General features: G+C 38.0%; 1 protein-coding gene and 1 pseudogene across 1 annotated transcript in view; both read left to right on the top strand.

Moving 5' to 3' along the window:
• Window positions 1-5,752: 5,752 nt before the first annotated feature.
• The window catches only part of SAMTOR (S-adenosylmethionine sensor upstream of mTORC1), an 89,615-nt gene continuing 74,995 nt past the window's right edge, over window positions 5,753-20,372 (top strand). The window contains exon 1 of the mRNA XM_060020755.1: window positions 5,753-5,990. Coding sequence (XP_059876738.1) covers window positions 5,831-5,990 — 160 coding nt within the window. The 5' untranslated portion in view covers window positions 5,753-5,830. The remainder of the gene's footprint in view (window positions 5,991-20,372) is intronic.
• On the top strand, window positions 6,441-16,176 carry LOC132431356 (cytochrome b-c1 complex subunit Rieske, mitochondrial pseudogene; annotated as a pseudogene).

Below are 20,372 nucleotides of genomic sequence, written 5' to 3'. Positions count from 1 at the left end.
TCAAAGCACTTTCAGTTCACGATTTTCTTTTATTCATACAACTTTGTGAAGTAAGAATGACAAGTCGCCATCATTGACAGCTGAGGAAATTGAGGAACCCAGCAGATAACAGATCACCAAAAGTCACAGTGAGAGCTAGTGAAAACTGCTTTCAGGTCACCTAATTCTCTTCTGAGATGTTTCTTCATTAGACACTTCTGTGCAAAAAATAGAATTCACTCTAGCTGTTCGAATAGAAAAGGCATTTATTAAAGGATGTTAGGTGTCCCCCTAATCTCCAGAAGGACCAGTGAGGAAGACTTGCAGACTACCCAGCCCAGATCAACACCTAAGTCAGACCCAGTGACTAATGTGCTAGGTCAGACCTCACTACCTTTGTTTTTTGGCTTAAAGGGCAAATGTTGGACACTAGAAGACAGGACCTCGGTCACTATGATCCTAAAAGACCCACACCAGCACAGTCTCCCTCAACGAACCAAAAGGTTCCCTGTAGCTTCTGCTTCATTGTTCTGCCCTTTTCTGAACAGACAGGTCACTCCAGAGAATATGATTAGCAGAGTCCAGTCACTTATTTGAGCCTACATTCATAATGGGGGAAATTCCCCAAACATAAAAATGAAATTTAAAAAGGAGTGAATAGCCTCAACAAGGCAAGGTACATGTCACAAAGCATTCTTAAAATCATTGTGAGTCACTGAATGACAGTGGTTTGGGGGTTGACAGGGATCTTTTAAATTGCCTATATTTTCCAAATTTTAGCCATGACTCATTAGAACATCATAAAAATCAATGTAGTGTGCTCCATAGTTTTAAAAATTAAAATAGAATTGAAAATACCACTATGGATTGCACTTAGGGAAGGTAAGTACTGTCTGGTGAAACTTTTGTCCTAATTGTATATGTGTGTCTACATGTGTATATATATGTATATGTACAATATATATGTATTCATACATATGTATAATATATATTTATATTTGTATATATATAGTGTGTGTGTATATATATATATACATATATATATATATATTTTTTTTTTTTTTTTTACTTTGGGGCTTGGGTACATCCCAAGCCCCAATGTAAAATGTTTTTTACTGTGAGTCGTGGTGAATATAAAAAATTGAAAAATGCTAGTCTAATCCAATCTCTTCATTTTACATTTAAAGGAGAAAAAATAAGGCTCAGAGAAATCAAGTACCTTGCTCTGGCGGTTAGCATAAAGCTGGAATCAAGATGCAGAAAATCTCTCAGTCCTACTCTGCATTATAAGGACATCATCTATCACCTAGAAGAATACTTCCCATTTCCTATGTAGATCTTCTCCTACATTAGCCTTGTTGTGGTAATTAAATGTATTTCATAATTAGTAAATCACAAAAATATTGTAAATTTTACAGTTGCATTTGGAGTGAGGCAGTAGTTAATTGTTACCACTTGCTGTAGTTAATACTAGTCTTAACACCATTCTGCATTTTAACTCTGGAAAGACAGCTAACCTCTGTTATTTTAAAGATTTTTATGTTGGCAGATATGTTAAGAATTGCAGGTGACACATTGTACTAGTTACTATAAACAAATTTTTAAAGAAAATAATTTTATTTTCAATAAATAGAAGGAATTTTAAAGTTGTAATCTGCCATACTGAATGAAGATATATCATTGAAAATATTTCTTTTCTTGCTAGTTCTCTGCTATGTTTGTTTCTATCAAAACATTAAATACATATTCCAAAAAAAGTTTCTGTGATTTGAAATAAAATTTGAAAAACAAAAGCTTCTCAACAGTTTCTCTAAATGTGCCCAATTAATGATACCTCTACACTTTAAAAATTTGAATTACTAGAAACAAAGTACTTAAACCTCATGGATATTTTTATATTAAGGGGTAAGAGTTATACAAATAATATATAAATATTTAAAAAAATAATATAGATTTTACTTTTCCAGTCCTCATTTTAACTGAATTTCTAAAAATTCTATTTCTAAATAGCCATGAGCCAAAGATTAAGCCAGCTTGCAATATCTCTATCTTCAATAATAAAGAGGTTCATCAAGTCTTTTTGCACTGTTGCACACCACTGTGTATTTTATAAACAGAAATTTAATATAAATACTTCTATTACACATTAAAACCTAATTGCTTTTAAGATTTTGATGATAAAGAGGGTCAAAGAGGAGTAAAAAATACCAATGATTAATGCTTTAGATAATCAAAGAACCCCAATTTCCATTGTGTAGGCTTCTCCCTCCTACAGGAAAACTCAATAAATGTAGCAATGAAAAGTACAACACTTTTGCAAAGTGCACCCAGAATCTTTCTATTTGCTAACTCAGTGCCACCACCCAGATTTTGATATGGATCCTACAAGTTTACTTTTCATCACCAGTTAATATGTTTTGAACTAATACTGAAAATAGAATGCATTTTATTTTTACATGTTGTCTCTTCTCGTTGCCTGTGGGAACTTGTTTTCCTTACAAAGAACATAGTTGCAAACAAAGAAGACACGGTATTTTTCTTGCCAACGATATTTTCCTATACTGAGTGGTCCTTTGACATAGGAAGCTTACTATGACATACCAAATGTGCATGGGAAAGGGTGCAAAAGTCCATCAGGTAAGGTAAAGAATGAGGGTGAGAAATTTAGTTATCAGGGGTTTAGTGCAGTCGTTAGGAATGTTTCTTCCTTCCAGACTGTTTTGTCCCGTTCAGTGAATACTGTTTTATTCCAACATCCCTTTTCCCAAGAGCCATTTATAATAATAATGAGAAAAAATTTTTAAAGATATTTACAGTAAATGAAATTCTGTCACACATAGAGAGGGTAGGGGGAAGATGCTGATATTTTCCTGAGCATAGGATATGCTCGTTGAATATGGCACCAAACCTACTTTCTGCAGTGAATTCTTCTTACCAGCAATTGGGACAATTATTTTACTTAAATGGAAAATATTGCTACCATTCTTCTGCTACCTTACCAGCCAGAAAGCTTTTCCCAATATTGCTAATCACACTGGAGGAAGATTATAAACTCCTTTTTATACTGTGGTCTATGGCTGGTTGCCACAGCCCTCCAAAGAAAATTCAGTATTGATGTATCTCAGGACATGTTGGCCTTCTGCCCTATGTGAATTCATTCAAATTTAGAATAAAATCCAGCTGTTTAGTTTCTAATCTTGAGTTGCTTCTCGAGAAAATATGAAATCAAAAAACAAATTAAAAGTGTGGAGCTCTTCAATTTGCTTGAAAAATGACAACTAGATAGTCTTAAATAAGTTCCTTTTACTTGCTCTTATATTAGTATTTAGTGTTAAAAATTATGCCAACCAGAATAGCCAGTTAAGAAACAGCAGAAAATTCCCACATGTTTCTTAAAAATAGAGACCTTTAAAAAAAATCTCATTAATGACTTTGTAAATGGTACTACCTATAGTTGGTAAGGGTGCAATCAAATAAACACTCACAGTTACTGCTGGAGGTGACATAAACTGCTACCACTTTTCAGAAAAGACAATTTGACAATATACGTGAAAAACCTTAACATGTTTGATCCTTTGATTCAGAAATTCAACTTTTAGAAACTTAGTCTAGTGAAATGTATAATTAAAGAAATGGACAAGCATTTGTGTACAAGGGTGTTCATCAAAGCATTACTTGGAATACAGAAAAACTGGAAAAAACCTAAATATACAATAGCTGGGAATTGGTTACTAAAACGATAGGCTATTCATATAATAGAATATCACACAGCCATAAGAAATATCTCATTTGAAATAAGTATGTACAAGCAAAGGAAAAAAAAAAAGCACTGTTATCTTTCAATGCTGGGTTTCCAGGTGACTTTTACTTTTTTTCCACCAGCTTTATTGAGATGTAATTGACACATAATATTGTGTAAGTTTAAGGCATCCAATTGACTTGAAACTTTTATAAACTGCAAAATGATTACCACCGTAGTATTAGCTACCACCTCCATCCCATCACAGTTACCACTTCTTCTTGTGATGGAAACATTTAAGATCTACTCTCTTAGCACTTTTACTTTCTTTACTACTTTCTGTATTTTCCAGGTGTCCTTCAGTGTAATTTTTACTTTTTAAAAGGACTTTAAAATTCATGTGCTAGTAGTCGCATGGAGGGAAAAAAATTTTTTAACTACAATTCAGTATAAATGAAATTTAATGCTCTCTTTACTATGATTATAACTTCCAAATATTTGCACCTCTTTCTGCCTCCGATAAATATTAAAATACGTAAGAGCCAAACGAAGTATGTCTTTTCAAGCTCCCTTTTTTCCCAAATGAAATCCCCCCAAATAAGACCCCCATATTCTCATGAAGCATATCCTCATTTTATTAGGCATGTCCATGTAATTTCTCCTCATAATTACAATTAGTTCTTACGAAGTTTATCTGTGTTTCATCTGCTTCTTCTCTGTGCTGGTAGGGACATAATCTTCCATCTTAAATTTCACCAGTATCTGCTTTCACTTCTTCCCTCTTGCTTCTCCTATGTTCTTGAGAGTGTATGCTACGTTCTTCAGGGTCTTCTTTATTCAGAAGGTGCCATACAAAACGGTTACATAACGCAGGCTTCATTCATATTTATAAAATTACTGATCAGATAGTTACTGCAACAATTTCCAAACAACATCATTTAACCGACAACTGCAGTGCGGTGGGTGGAGTGCGGGGGCTACAACCTAACACAATTCATTAAGGGCTGTCAGCTGGTTGACAATCTCACACTCCAGCAGTCTCTCTCTCTCTCTCTCTGTCTCTCTCTCTCTCTCTCTCGCAGCGTTCCACCTTTCTGGGGCAGAAGTCAGTAACCATATTCTCCATGAGCTTCCCATGAGAAGATGTAAGGGGAGGGAGGTAGAACTAACCTACCAAATAAAAGGCAGGAGGTCACCCAACCCAACTTAAAAAGCGCTCAGAGCTCTGACGCAAATTAGACCAACGCAGGCTTTCTCTGATACCCGGGCCACCACGAAACTTCTTGAAGTCATCTGTTGTGGATTCCCCATCTTTCCTTTCCCCTCTTCCATCTTATATTGCTTTTATTGCCCCTCTCCTCTCCCCAAGTTCTGTGCTTTTCGCCCAGCACTTGCACTACAGGCATTAACCATTGTTGGCCCGTGAATTAAGCCAGTACTTGGCAGCCATACCTCTCTTGCGCCCACCAAAGCATCCATGCCTGGGTTCCTTAAAGTCTAAAATTCTAGTGCTGCCAAGTCACCTCTAAAGCGCTTCTCAGGGCTACACAGCTAAAGGGAACCTACAACCGACAAGGTGCAGCGGGGGCTCAGGTAGAGGACCCTGGCTGCAACACACCAGAATATAACTCGCAAAAGGGGGAATAGCTAGAAGACGAAAGAACGCTAAGCGGTAGAAAGATGCCCAACCTAAGCAAGCTCAGACGCGCAAGCGCGTGGCTCACGGCGCGTCTCCGTGGCCTCACCACAGCGCCTGCGCACAGGATCCCCGGAGCGGCGGGGAGAGGAGAGGAGCAGTCGGGCCTGGCGCTCCCACCGCCTCGGCAACTCCAGCCTGCTAACTCCGCCTCCTTCAGCTGCTCGCCTTCCCAAACAAGCGGGTGCGTCCCTGGCGCTCTCCGTCCATTGGCCGTTGGCCTTTTCCGTTTCCGCCCAGCCCTCCAGAGTCCACCAATCAGCTTGTGCGTTTGGGTAAGTGGCCACCTCCTAGGCCGTCGCTCCAGGTTCTCTGTCTCCTCCCGCTGCTGCCTCCGCTGCTGCCTCCTCCTTCCCCACCTCCTCCGTCAGGCGGGCGGCTGCGGGGGCCCGAGGGGCGGCGGCGGCGGCAGCGATATGGAGCCGGGGGCCGGCGGCCGAAGCGCTGCTCGCGGGCACGGGGCCAGGCCCCCGAGCATTCCGCCGCCCAGGGAGCAGGAGCGGAAGCTGGAGCAGGAGAAGCTCTCCGGGGTGGTAAAGAGCGTCCACCGGCGGCTCCGCAAGAAGTACCGGGAAGGTAAACAGCGAGCTGAGCGGGGGGAAGGGGAGGCCTCGTCGCCCCCAGCCCCTTGTCAACCGCTCCCCTCCCCCCAAGGGGCCACCATTACAACCTGAAGGAGCTGCACGTCAGCCCCTGCTAGGGCCGCTCTCTCAGGTCCGGACGCCCCCTTCTCGGTCGAGTACTCGGTCGGCGTCAGGCGTGCTCCTCCCGCCCCCTTTTCTTCGAGGGCCCTTCAGGAGAGTTCCAGGCCTGTGGAGGAGCCGAGTGCCCACCTCCCCCATCCCCTGTCCCCAGCCGGGGTGCTGAGATTGTTGTCACCACACACACAAGCACGTAAATCCTCTCACAGGAGGCGGAGGTCGCTCGCTGCGAGAGACATGAAGCTAAAACACGAAGGCAGGTAGAATCCATTCGAGAAAGACGAACTGAAAGAAGCCCGAGTTACCCTTCGCTGCCTCGCGCCTGATGAGCCTGTTTGATTTGCTGCCCCGTCAGACCCCCTTCCTAGTACCTAATTCCTGCGGCTTTAGCCTGGGCCGGAGCTTCCTCGCATTGGCTTCCAGGGCTGCGAAGTCAGCAGGCCTTAGAGCTGACTAGACTTCACCTTGTTAAAAGGGGGAGGGGTTCCATCCTTGCTCCCCCCCCCCCATTCTTCAAATGCTGCATCTTAGGGTTTATTTAGGCGGGAGAGGAAGAGATCTGGGGCAGGTTCTCAAAATACTGTTTAGATTTGACTAATCCGTAACTACCAAGCCGCCTAAGGATACAGACCCTGGTGAAGCCGGCCGTCGCTGGGAACCCCTCTTATGGAAGGTCTTGAGCAAAGGAAGAAGCCATAGTAGCTTTTGCTTGGGCCTGAGGAAGGTTTATAGTTGGGATCTACAGTTATCCTTGGTATTTTAAAATATAGGCTTTTTTACAGAGCTATTTTATAAGAAACTAACAGTGAAAATTCTCAGTTTTTTCATGCGCTCAGGAGACATTTCTTCTAAAGATCAAAACGAGGGATAACTTTCTTCTGTCTTTAGCTTAATTGCAAACAAAAGTCAGCAGTCTTATACTTAGTTAAGTTAGGATTAGAAGCAAAATTATGACAGTGAAGGAACAGATAGGTAAGATCATGTTACTTTCGAGTTACAAACACTTTTCAATTACTGTGGAAGATAAAAACTAAGTGTCTTTTGTTCTCTTGAGTGTAGGTGATGTGTTTCATTTTTCAAACTTTAAGAGTTTTTTCCCCTTGGCAACTCAAGCCTCAGTTTTTTAATAGCTGCTTAAATAGTCCTCCTCAAAGCTAGCCTATAGTTATTGTTTAATAGGTAGCAATAGAAAGAGACTTATCGGGCATACTGAGATGTTAAAATTTGTTTTTTAAAAGAATGCTTTAAACCCCAACCCACAATTTATTCAATAAAATGAGTAGTTACCATAGCAATCGTTGCATCATTCTTGATATTCAGAGAGTGCACTTACATAATGGCATTCAGTGTAGGTTCTTGTGGTGTTTGGAGAAATGAGCAAATAAAACGGACACACTTTAATTTATCATGCTATTTTGCATAAACTTAAGCAAGTACATCTTTTTAAAGAAAAATGGGTAGCATATAATTCAGTTTCCATTTTTACCTTTTTATAATTATTATTCATTATTAACTTATTCATAAATGAATATATTCCACTTAATATACTACTAATGTGTCATCATGCGTTCAAGAGCTGTTTATATTTTCTTAGTTCTCACATGTTGAAACATGTCTTTAAGCCTGAATATTAACCAAGGGAACACTTGTTTATAATGAGAATTAGTATTTGGAAGTTACGAGAGCTAGAACAGATACATGTAGTACATAAGTGAATGATCTAGTGTGCTTTAGGGCAGGTAAAGTCCTGGCAGTTTGTAAACATGAATGAGACTGTTCTTTAGGCGTTTTAATGCCCTGAATTCCACCAGTGATCTAGACTTCTCTAGGCTTTACTCTAATGATATACAAAGCCCCATCAGTGAATTAGCAAAGTAAAAGATCCTAAAGAGTCTGCCCTTTCTACCTTTATTTCTGACCTGTAGGTCAAATCTTAGTTGTGATTTGACAAAAATCCATGAAAAGGCCATCTGTGAAAAAGTCTGATTATGCACATAATAATACCAAAGAAGTAATTTTTAGTGCTTTCCTTTGAGGTCTTAGTATCATTATCATATCATTTGCAAAGTCATCTCTGGTTATAAAATAATAATATAAATGGTGCTTAGGTTCTAGGTCAGGTTACAAAGGCCTGTTTGATCAGTAACATGCCTGCACTGTAACACCAATAACTATGGAAACTTTACTCCTTTTATAACAATATTCCTATCAGAAAATGCAGTGAAAATTCCAGCTTAGAATCTTGGAATGTTAAACTAGAAGGAACTTTAGCATTTATCAGTGATTCCCAAACATGGATAAACAATAGACTTATATGGGTGCCTTTTAGAAAATTACTCCATTCCACCTCAGATGTACAGTTTCAGAATCCCTATCAGTGGTGCTTGGAAATTGGTCAGCCAGATTTTGGACTGGTAATCTAAACTACTTCCTTTTTACACATGAGTGAGCTGAATCCTAAAAATAGTAAAATAACTTGCTTGAAGTTTGGATAGTTTATCATTAGCACAGAACGTATTTTATGGGAATAATGTGTTTTTCTTTCCAATTCAAAGCCTAATGGTGTCTCCAAATGTTGGAGTGGTAGGGAAAATGGGAAGCAGGACGTAGCCCTAGAATTTGTGTTGGGTAAGAGGATGTAAACTGACGGGGATGGGGCAATCCATGGGATAGGTATGGTTCGCTGAGTTAGGGCTATGTGAGATGTGGGTTTCTTAAGGAGTTTTGGCAAAGAAGGAAATAAGTTGGGGTAGAATAAAGAAGGAGGCAAAACATTCACTGGATAGTAAAGACAGGAGTGAGACCTGGATAATGAGTGTAGGGTTGGATAATATAGTTTTCCCTTTCCTTATCTCTGGTAGTGGAATTGAACATGAAGCAGGAATAAGATTGAAAATAAGATTTTTCTGATGTGGTAGAAAAAGGTTTTTCTCCATCCTTCCCAGTCCATTTGTCCAAACTGATGCTTGTTGTGGCAGTGAGCAGGCTTGGGGTAGGGGGTAGTGGATAGGATTGTAAAGACTAGCAGGTAAGTTTAATGTACTCTTTTACCACTTTTCCCCTCTCTGCTCCATTTTACTGCCTGTCCTGTGTCACCACTTAGAGATCCTTTCTCTATTTGTATAAGAGTAAAGTGAGAACTGGAGATAAACGTCAGTGTTCCAGGCAGTGCTGATATCTGAAGTAGTTACCAAAAGGAAATGGTAGGGAAATGTTTAGCAATGGTGATGAGAAGGGGTGTTTCTGGTGTCAGCCATTTATAGATAAGGGACAGTCTTTTAGACTGAGTTTATATAAATGGAAATATGCTTGCAGATGTAGGTGTTTTCTTTCTTTGCTATACAGAATTTTCAAAATAATGGCCTTGATATAAGCCAAAAATATTTAAAAATATATCATAGGATTGGAGACAGCTTTTAAATAAGAAACAGCTAGTTTTTCTTTCCAAACAGGGAGTTTGGAACAGGGAGTCATTGTTTAATCAAATCTGCCTGATAAGTACATATCCAATTGAGAACTGAAGTAGAGCCGTGTGTATTTTCAGTTGACTTTGTATGATTTTTTCCATAATCCTAGTCACATAATCTTATTCCTGTAATGATTGTTATTATGTTTGGCATCTCTTTTTAAATTGAAAGTATCCGTGTAAAAACTACAAGAAAATGTAAAGGCTACAGCTGTTAGGAATAAAAGTATGATCCCCATTCCTTAGTTTTGATTTTTTAACTTATCTTGTGAATGTCTTTACTTTAGCAATTTTCATCAACTTAATTAAGTCTCTGAATTTACTTATTCTGTATGCCAAAACAGGTTAAACAAGTTTGTCACATATACCCGTGTAGGTTATCAATCAGACAAAAATAAAAATGCACGTTACCCTGTTAACAGTGATATTCTCAAAGTCATGGTTTAATGGGAGATCTTTATTATACTTTTCTACATTAAAAAAAATCAATCTTATTAGTAGCAATGATAATATTATAAAAGTGGTTAGAGTACGTAAGACAGATTACTGATACTGAAACAGAAAAGGAGAACACAGAGTAGGTTGGTTCTGTAGACTAAGTCTGGAAAACATTGTTACAAAGGTTAACAGCTGTGAGCAGCATTTTAAGAGTCAACTACTAAATAGCCTAGTTTAGATGTTTACTTCTTATTGATTATTGAAATTATTCTTCCTTGTTTGAGACAAAGGGTGAGCTAGAATAGCAGTTTAGGATAAGCTGAAAAATACATTTGTGATTGAGTTTTCTTTAGCATACATCTAAAATGAGAATTGTAGGGGGGAAGGAAAAAAACATTTGAATTAGAAATAATTTTAAACTAAAACCAAAAGGTCTAAAAATGAAAGAATAAATGTATCGTCAGAGTTTTTCCTGAAACAAAGTTTTGAAATTGTTTTTAAAATTAGGATAACAGACTATGTGGGTTTTTTTTTTTTTTTTTGCGGTACGCGGGCCTCTCACTGTTGTGGCCTCTCCCGTTGCGGAGCACAGGCTCCGGACGCGCAGGCTCAGCGGCCATGGCTCACGGGCCCAGCCGCGCCGCGGCATGTGGGATCTTCCCGGACCGGGGCACGAAGCCGTGTCCCCTGCATCCGCAGGCGGACTCTCAACCACTGTGCCACCAGGGAAGCCCAGACTATGTGTTTTTAACTGAAATTTTCTAATTTTTTTTTCCTTTGGTGGCTTTCAAAACTGTTTCAAAATACTGACCAACTCGATGACCCCAAGGCACTTTTCACAGGTTCTCCTTGTTTTACTTTTTTTTCCCTTGCGGTACGCGAGCCTCTCACTGTTGTGGCCTCTCCCACTGCGGAGCACAGGCTTTGGACGCGCAGGCCCAGCGGCCATGGCTCACGGACTCAGCCGCTCCGCAGCTGGGGCACGAACCCGCGTCCCCTGCATCGGCAGGCGGACTCTCAACCACTGCGCCACCAGGGAAGCCCTTTTTTACTTTTTTATCAAGTGAAGTTTTACTCTTTTTTCTTTACATGGTCTTTTCTGATTCTGATATAGAATCTGAAAATGCTGGGTTTTTTGGTAGAATCTTTGCTCAATCAACAAAATAAGGTGAAAAGTGTCCACAGAAATGCTTGTTAACTTGGCCCTAGGAGAGTTTGAACTGCCATTCTAGCAGGGGGAACAAAAATGAAAAGAGTTTAATAATTAGTAACACTAAAAGATAAAGGGAACATTGATAAACAGCTCAGTGAGGTACACATAGTATATTAACTATTTGATTTCTAGTCATCTTTGTATCTTTTTAGGAATTTTTTGTATTTAAAAAGGTACGGTAAAACTAAAAAGTATTGGTATAGATCCTTTGATTGTTTTGTGGGAAAAAATATAACAACAAATGCAGTGGATATTAGCCTTGATTCCACATCAGTATCATCTCTGGAACTTTGTGGAACACAGGCATCTGTATTATTTAAAAGCTCCATAGATTATACAGTGGACAAAAGGGTTGAGGAACACCTAGCTAAAGTACTCTAGATTGGAGTAGGAAGGAATCTAGAAGAAAGCAGATCAGCTAGGAGACTCTTACGCTAATCTATTTTTTAAAGGTGAATAATAGCATAAATAACAGTAGTGATCATGAAAATAGAGAAAGGTAAGTCAAATAGTCAAACATAAGTCGAAGTCAAAGTGAGCAGTTTTAATGAAGGTAAAGGGGAAAAGAGTCATTGATGATGCCAAGATTTCTTGCCTGGAAAAATATAAATAGCCATTTCCATCCAGTTTGGAAATGTCTGTGTTGAGGTGGGAGCAGGGAGAAAGGAGTAGACAGGCAGGTTGGCTTGTCATAGGGATAGTGGTAATGATTTAGTTTGGAATGTATCCCTTGGAAGTGAAGGATTGGAAGCTCTCTCTTGAAGTTGTAGCTTTGAGGGCAGATGAATGACCCTATGGAGTGATGGTAATGTATAACTGAGGACAGATCCTTGGAAGATACCAGTAGTGTCCAGTTTTACGTAAGTACTGCCCATTCTACCGTATGCTCCCATGGCACAATTGCCTTGCTTTTATCATAGTTATCACTTATCAGTTCACTTGTCTTTCTCACTGAATTTAGTTACTTGAGTAGGACTCTGCCTTTTATCTTTGTATCCCTAGTACCTAGCACCTTGCCTTGTAGATTTAAGGCACACACACACAAAAGAAAGAAGCTGATATACATATTTCCTTATAGTTTGAGTCTAATCTTTTTGTATTCATAACTTTAAAATTTTAACTTTGGATACAAATTTTTTGTAATGAATTTATTGTCATATCTTTTAAAGTGAGTATATTAGATTAATTTAACCTTTTGAAAATGGTCCAAATTATCATTATTAGTATCATTCCATTTTTTTATTAAAAAAACTGTAAATAGTGGCAAATATAGATTAAAAAAATTTTTGTTCTCAGAAAATGAGAACTAATAAGGATATAGTGTGTGGTATAATTTGTCTCTGTGTGTGTTGGTATAAGAAGGTGATAATTTTGTGTATGTGTATATATATTATATCCTCTAATTTCACACACAAAATTTTGCAACCCCAATATCAATTGCCTAAATTTTGGAGGTGAAATTTGTACTTGTTGTAAAATCCAAACATCTGAGAACCACTGATCTAAACTGTACTAATTTATTGTGCTTTAAGTGTAGGTATATTGATGCTCATTGCAAGGGTTATTTTAGAACCCCATGCCTTTAGAGGGACATCTGAGTATCCCCTATTCTCATTTATACAGAAATTGCTCTACTTATATAGAAATTCCTATTCCCATTTATATAAAAATTTAAGTCCCAGAAGTTTCTCCATAAGTCCTTTGCTTACACTAAACAAGAGATCTGTGTGGTGGTACACATTTCGGTAAAGTTGTTTCACAGGGGAATAACAGATACTGATGCCATTATTTCTAACTTCTTGATTTTTTCCATCTCTTGTACAGGATGTGTTCAAAGTTTTACATTTCAATTAACTTTTTTATCATAAATATGTTTATAGTAAGAGAGTGCTCCATGCACAGAAGATGCACCATGGGCCAAACTGTGTTTATAAATGTGAACTTTAATCTATGCAGTGTTTTGTTTTTTAATTAAATTTTTGACTCTTCAGTTTGCCCCAGGTCTCAATTGCTCTGTGTATTATTTCACCAGACTTTTGAGTTTACAGTCTTGCCATAGACCCATGGCTTTAAGCCATGGCTGCACAGTGGATTCATTTGGGGAGCAGTGAAATAAATGACCAGTTCCCACCTCAGACCAATTAAATGAAACTTCTAGGGGATTCCAGTGTGCAGCCAGAGTTGAAATCACTGCCAGAAATCTAACAAATAATGCAGTTGCAGAGAGAAAATAACTGCGTTTGACTGACAAAAGACCATTTGTTTGTGGCTAGTAGAGTCAGTGTACTTTGCTTTAGTGCAAAGCTTTGTTCATATCCATGAAAGTTTATAAATTAAAAACTCATAGGCGCCTGTCCTGTCGGCCACGTCCCGCGGCGTGGCGGGCGCGCTGCGGCCCCTGGTGCAGGCCGCGGTGCCCGCCACTTCGGAGTCGCCAATACTGGATGTGAAGTGGTCCTTTCTGTGCCGGGGGTCGCTGAGTGGCCAGGCCGCGGCCCGGCCTTTGGTCGCTTCCGTGGGCCTCAGTGCAGGCACCAGTGGGTTTTAGAGAAGTTGCCCAAGCCAGTTCTTTGGACCTTGAGTCCCTGCTTCTGTTCGTTATTCCCATACGGACATCAAAGTGCCTGACTTCTCTGACTATCGTCGTGCTGAAGTGTTAGATAGTACAAAGTCTTCAAAAGAGAGCAGTGAGGCTAGAAGAGGTTTCTCCTATTTGATAACTGCAACAACTACTGTGCGTGTTGCGTATGCTGCCAAGAATGTCATCTCTCAGTTTGTTTCCAGCATGAGTGCTTCTGCTGATGTGTTGGCCATGTCGAAAATCGAAATCAAGTTATCCGATATTCCAGAGGGCAAGAACATGGCTTTCAAATGGAGAGGCAAACCCCTGTTTGTGTGCCATAGAACCAAGAAGGAAATTGACCAGGAATCTGCAGTTGAAGTGTCCCAGTTGAGGGACCCACAGCATGATTTAGAACGAGTAAAGAAACCTGAATGGGTTATCTTGATAGGTGTTTGCACTCATCTTGGTTGTGTACCCATTGCAAATGCAGGAGATTTTGGTGGTTATTACTGCCCTTGCCATGGGTCACACTATGATGCATCTGGCAGGATCAGGAAGGGGCCTGCACCTCTCAACCTAGAAGTTCCCTCATATGAGTTCACCAGTGATGATGTAGTAGTTGTTGGCTAGAGACCAGGACTCAAGTTATAGGCTTCTTTCAGTCTTCGTGTCACCTCAGAAGAGTTATTTGCAAACAAACCTTCTGTACTTCGAATTAGTTGGTTTGAAATAGTTAAGAATTGCTAATGATGTGTTTGCAAACATGTGAAGTAAATTGAATTTAATGTTGAATACTTTCAAGCATTCACCTAATAAAGCCACTGTTAAACATTGTTATGCTCAAAGACTTCAAAGGTGCAGTGTTTTTGATAGTTGATTCTAATTAAAAATTACAGACCGGTGTACAAGATATTTGTGAAATCTATAATTGACTTTCTTGTTTATTTACCTTCTTTGTGTCAGGGACAGAGATTCTAGAGAGCTCATGGTTAGGATGAGGTAGAATTAGCTGGTTGTCTCCAAGACCTGGGAGATGTTTTTTGGCATTGGCAGAAACAATCGTATCCAAGTTTCCTTTATTTTGCACACCTGGCTATGTCTGGGATACCCCTCCACTCCCCCCTGTATGACGGGCCAAGAAATTTTATTCATCATTTATGGGAGTAACTTAGAATTCTTCAGTTTTAAGAGGCAGTGGCATAGGATATTATCTGAGGGAAGCTTTCCAAAAGGGGAGTGCTCCTCTGTTATTTCCTTCATCTGGTGTGGGTATTCATGTCTCCCAAAGCTCCTGCATCCATCCTATCAAGAGGAAGAAAGGGGGTAGTGCATCTGAAATTTAATACTATCTTTGTGTGAAAATGATCCTGCTGGTTTTGTTTCTTTGATGATGACATTTTGAGGTGTTTCTTCCAGTTGGATTTGCAGTCACCACTTTTCACTGTGAAGTGAGGGTGGGCGTAGGGAGACATACCAGAATTAACACCCTCTTCTTTCTGCCTCGTGCCTCCAGTTACACAGGTGAAACAAGACCAAGGTCTGATATTCTCCCTGGAAACTGGGAGTGGGCTTTACCCTTTGCTGAGAATCACAGCCATCTTGATATATTTGTCTTGTCTTTTCCATTTGGAGGTGCGTTAGTAAAGTACTTCCCTGGGTCCACCTTGTGATCACATGTGCATTTGTAAAATAGCAAATGAGATTCAGTGATTAGGTCTTCCATAAGGGAACTGGCCTTCCAGGGTTCTAGTCCTTAAAATCAGTAGCTAAGTGTATCAAAAAAGAAAAATGTCAGAGTTTCCAGGCTTATGAGCAGATACTAATCTTTGGTTCATTTTCACCATTCTAGAAAGACAATTAGCAGGTATGATAAATGGGGCACTTAATATTTTGTTCTAGGTCTCCATATAATGACATTTAGGTTCAAGTATTTAGGTATAAATATGAGACAAAAAAATGCCAAACGTTGGTAACTTACTACCTTTTGACATGTTCTCTTTTAAATGGAGGGCTTTCTGATCTTTTGTGCATATGTAGATTACCATGGAAATGTTTGTATTGTTTAAAAGTAGAGAAATTGTATCATTATGTCTGAGCAATATATTTTGTAGTATTTGGTGTTAATATTTGGATCATCTCACATGAAGTTTTTTTCCCCCTGATTTTATCATGAGGCCAAGAGAAGTCGGTATATATTTGTTGGATATTTTGCTTGTTTATCGTTGTGGTGAAGATTCTGTTTTTCTAATATTCATGGAAAATCATCCTACACTTTTTTCTCTACTCATGCTACTTTTTAATGGTACCAATTGCCCACAACGTATTGTTTAATACTACACCAATACATCTAGTAAAAGCTGCCGAATTTAAAAAAAAAAAAAAAAAAACTCATAAAGAGAGGCAAGGTGGTATAGCGGTTATGAGCATGGACTTAGGCACTTGACTGCCAGGTTTGATGTGTACCCTTGAGAAAGTTACTTAATCTCTCTATACTTCAATTTCCTTATCTGTAAAGTAAAATATCTGCCTCAATGGGTTGGTATTAGAATTAAATGAATTAATATTTGTAAAGTACTTAAAACAGTATCTGGCACATAGGAAGCATTACTTGTGTTAAATACATAATTTTAAAAATTAAAGGTGTATCTGTAGCTACCACCTGGATGCATTAAGGGCATTGAAGATTGAATGGTTTCTGGAATTTGTATCTAGACTATTCTATAGTGTCTTTCTTCTTCAGTACTAGGATTGCTGTAGTGTTTTTTCTTTTCTTTTTTTTCTTGACCCATTTGCTTTTTGTATTTCTAACTTTTTATGTGAAAGGTCCAACCTTTTTAGCACATTAGAATACTGAGTTTTTCCCCCTATCAGAGAAATGACTAGTCGCAACACGTTAGGTGTAAGATGCAGGTTTTCAGGTGGTTCGTTTGTTTGATTCTCAGGAGCTGCTTCAACACCAAACATCTTGGATGTTTTTGTCCCACCTCTATGTGTGTCACTATAGCAGATGCTCAAGAATACTGAGAAAGCTGGTCTGTGTGTGGTTTAACTATGTTCGTGAGACAATCTTGTCCTGATCACTTTGTTTTAATGTCTTGGAATGGCTGCTGAACTTGTTTCCACTTGGTCATGAGTTTCTTTGCTTACTTCATATTAGAGAAAATGACCTTTAAATGTTCTTTGAACCTGAATTTGGTAATCTGGTCATCTATTTGGTAATATACCTAAGTAAAAGTGAAACTTTTCTGAATTTCTAAAAGTTTAAGACTTGTTTGTGATACTCAAGGTAACTCCTTGTTTTTGTTTTCAGAGTATTTGATGACCCTCAAATTTAATGAAATACAGTTTTTATTTTGTAACTTTTGCTGTGTTCACAGCACGTCATATTTTAAAATGAAATTTATTGAGGTACAATTTATATACAATAAACTACACACAGTTAAAGTATATAATTCACTGGGTTTGACAGATGTATACACCCTATATTCTTTTAGCACAATCAAGACACAGAACATTTCTGTTGCCCCCCAAATTTCCTCGTGCTCCTTTGCAGTCATTCTCTCACTCTACTCTTGGTCCCACTGATCTCTTGTCCCTGTAGATTTGTTTTCATATTTTAGAATTTTATATACATGGAATCATGTGATAGCTTCTCCATTGCATTGTACACCAGTTAAGGACCACAATAGTGCAATGTTAATCTTTGGTATTGTGACTCACAAGGCTAAACTGACAAGAATGACATGCTATTCTTATCTTAAATTGGCCTCAGATTTACACTTGCTAAATGTCTTACCTTCTGTGCTTTATATTCTGTCTTTTTATACTGAGAATTAGAATAGAGTTATTGAAAAAATAATATTATTTCTAATGTACTTCTAAACATCAAATGGTCCCAGCATGAAAAAATGCATGAACCTTAGCACCTCTTATTCATTTTATTCATTTATAAGTAATTTTTTATCTATGTAATGTGTTACCAATAATTTCTTCTTAACCTTACAGATTTTCCAAAAAGACCCATGTACTATAATCGAAGAATTTAATAGATGTGATTGTGTTCCCACTTGCAAGTTTGGTTGTTTTTTTTTTTTTTTGACAATAATGTGAAGTGAAAAAAAATGATAAGTTAGCTTAAAACAGTGGAGAGATTCTCCAGAAAATTGACTTTGAACCTATTGGTTTCCTAAACGTCTTGTAACTAATATTTTGAGAACACTGTTTGAAGTATTCAAATTTTACTGCTTATTCATCACTATTATCTATTGACAGTTATGAACTGTAATTTGAATTTTACTCTAGCAACTATTTAATTTGTAATTTTTGGTGTTTCTTATAATTTTTTTTTTTTGTTTGCCGTACGCGGGCCTCCCACTGTTGTGGCCTCTCCCGTTGCGGAGCACAGGCTCCAGACGCACAGGCTCAGCGGCCATGGCTCACAGGCCCAGCTGCTCCGCGGCATGTGGGATCCTCCCGGACCGGGGCACGAACCCGTGTTCCCTGCATCGGCAGGTGGACTCTCAACCACTGCGCCACCAGAGAAGCCCTTCTTATAATTTTTGAGCACCGTGAAAATTTAAATATTTTCTCCCCCATTAATGGGGTACCATGATTAACTTCTATAGCTTATATAAGTTATAAATCAAAAGTAGTCTTTGCCTTTCAATTTATACTTTCTAATGGGAAAAATCACACCTGGTTTTAATAGAAGACTCTTTATATAAACAAGTGACAGAGTACTATAAGGATGGCAACTGCATATGGGGGGAATTGTAAGATGATCAAATGGGAGGCAGGTAAATCCTCTTGAAGAACATGGGAATTCAGTTATGTTTTGAAGGCATGAGAGAGGTTAATTCAAAAAGGAAGAATAGTATCCATTCTAAAGAGTATCCATTCTAAAGAGACAGTTTAGAGATTCCATTGGTTCACCTGAGTTTGGACCTGTAATACAGCTGTTCTTGAGCAACAATAAACAACTCCTTAACTTATTATACTTGGTTCTTACAAAGACACCTGCAGTCAAAGTAATAATATCTTAAACTAATCACAAAATTCTTAAAAATGGAACTTTTTTTTTTAACAGCTCTATGACATATTTATTTTATAACTGGAAGTTTGTACCTTTTGACCCCCTTCACCTATTTTGCCCACTCCCCTACCCTCTGCCTTTGGCAACTACCAGTCTGTTCTCTGTATCTATGAGCTTGCTTGGTTTTTTTTTTCCTTCTTAGATTCCATAGAACTTTGTCTTTTTAATCAACTAATGAATGTGCTATTTTTTCCTAGTTATTGTCTTTTCATAGGAAGTAACTTATATTTATTCTTTAGTTGTTGCATATGTTTGTGAAGGTGAGTTTAGTCAATAATTATGGTATTATTCCTGACAGTAGGACCAAGCTTCAGAATAATTTGGTTCATCCGATTTCCATACTGAATTTGGTTTGGCAACTTTAAGTTGGCATCACTTGTGTTTTGAATTATTAATTAATTTTTTAATTAGTGTTTTTAAAAATTTAAATGTAAAGAGAATATAATGAATAGAAGTCATGTTAATGTGAACTTCATTCTAGAATTTTATGAGAATCAGGTGACTTTATCTTTAAGACCTGGCAGAGCTTTAAGTTGATCTTAAAATGATGTATTTGAACAAATGAATACTGATTCCTTCTCTAGATTTATTATTTTAGTCTGACTATAAAATGTTTATTAACTATTAATTTCAAATTAGGCTGCAGGACATATATATATTTAATTGTGCTTTCTAAATATAATTTTTTAATTGCCCAGACTTCTCTGTGTTAGGGCAAATTTGAATGTATGCATTAATTAGAGATTTTCCTCTCCTTCTCTCCATTTCCTTCTCTTCACTTCGCCCCTCCCCCCTTTTCTCTCTCTCTGTCTCTCTTTTTAACTAAGATACATTCATATTTTTATAGGATGCCTGTAAGAAATAAGTAAGGAAATAGATTATTAATCACAATGATTTTGAGTCATCACAAATACCAATATATAAAAATCATTATAAAGCTAATTATTAATTCATTGAGACCTCTGATTGATTGCATTTTAATACTTAAGCATTTCTTGTTCTGTTGAGTAGATCTTTGATGCAGACCTCAGGAAGTTCTTAGTTCTTAATTTACCTTTCGATAATGAATAAGTATTTCCTTTTAAATAAGACAGTCTTTTAAATATTGGTTGACCTAATAACTAAAAGATAACAACAACCAAAAAATCCTCAGAATTGAGTTTTAACATATTTTTTTGCATATGCAGTTTGACCAAGTTAGCAGCAGAGTTTTGAATTTGTATACTGGGCACTGGTGAACTTTAACTTTTTTTGACTTCTGGAACCCAAATCATAAATTATTTTGAAAATACAGTGATTAAAAGGTAAATAGCACTATTTTGAATACTATAAAAGCAAATAATGGGCTATTATGAAAAAATACTGAATTTTCCCATTCTGTTTTCAATAAATTTATTTATTTTAAAAATAACCTTTCAAGGGTATTCTGGAAAGTGGAATTTCTGAAGGCTAACTATATTTTTTGTTCAACTTTGTAACCACCAG

Source organism: Delphinus delphis, chromosome 9 (genome assembly GCF_949987515.2).
Source record: "Delphinus delphis chromosome 9, mDelDel1.2, whole genome shotgun sequence".
NCBI lineage: Eukaryota > Metazoa > Chordata > Mammalia > Artiodactyla > Delphinidae > Delphinus > Delphinus delphis.
The sequence above is the reverse complement of the archived record's forward strand: the minus strand, read 5'-3'. Positions and strand labels throughout refer to the sequence as shown.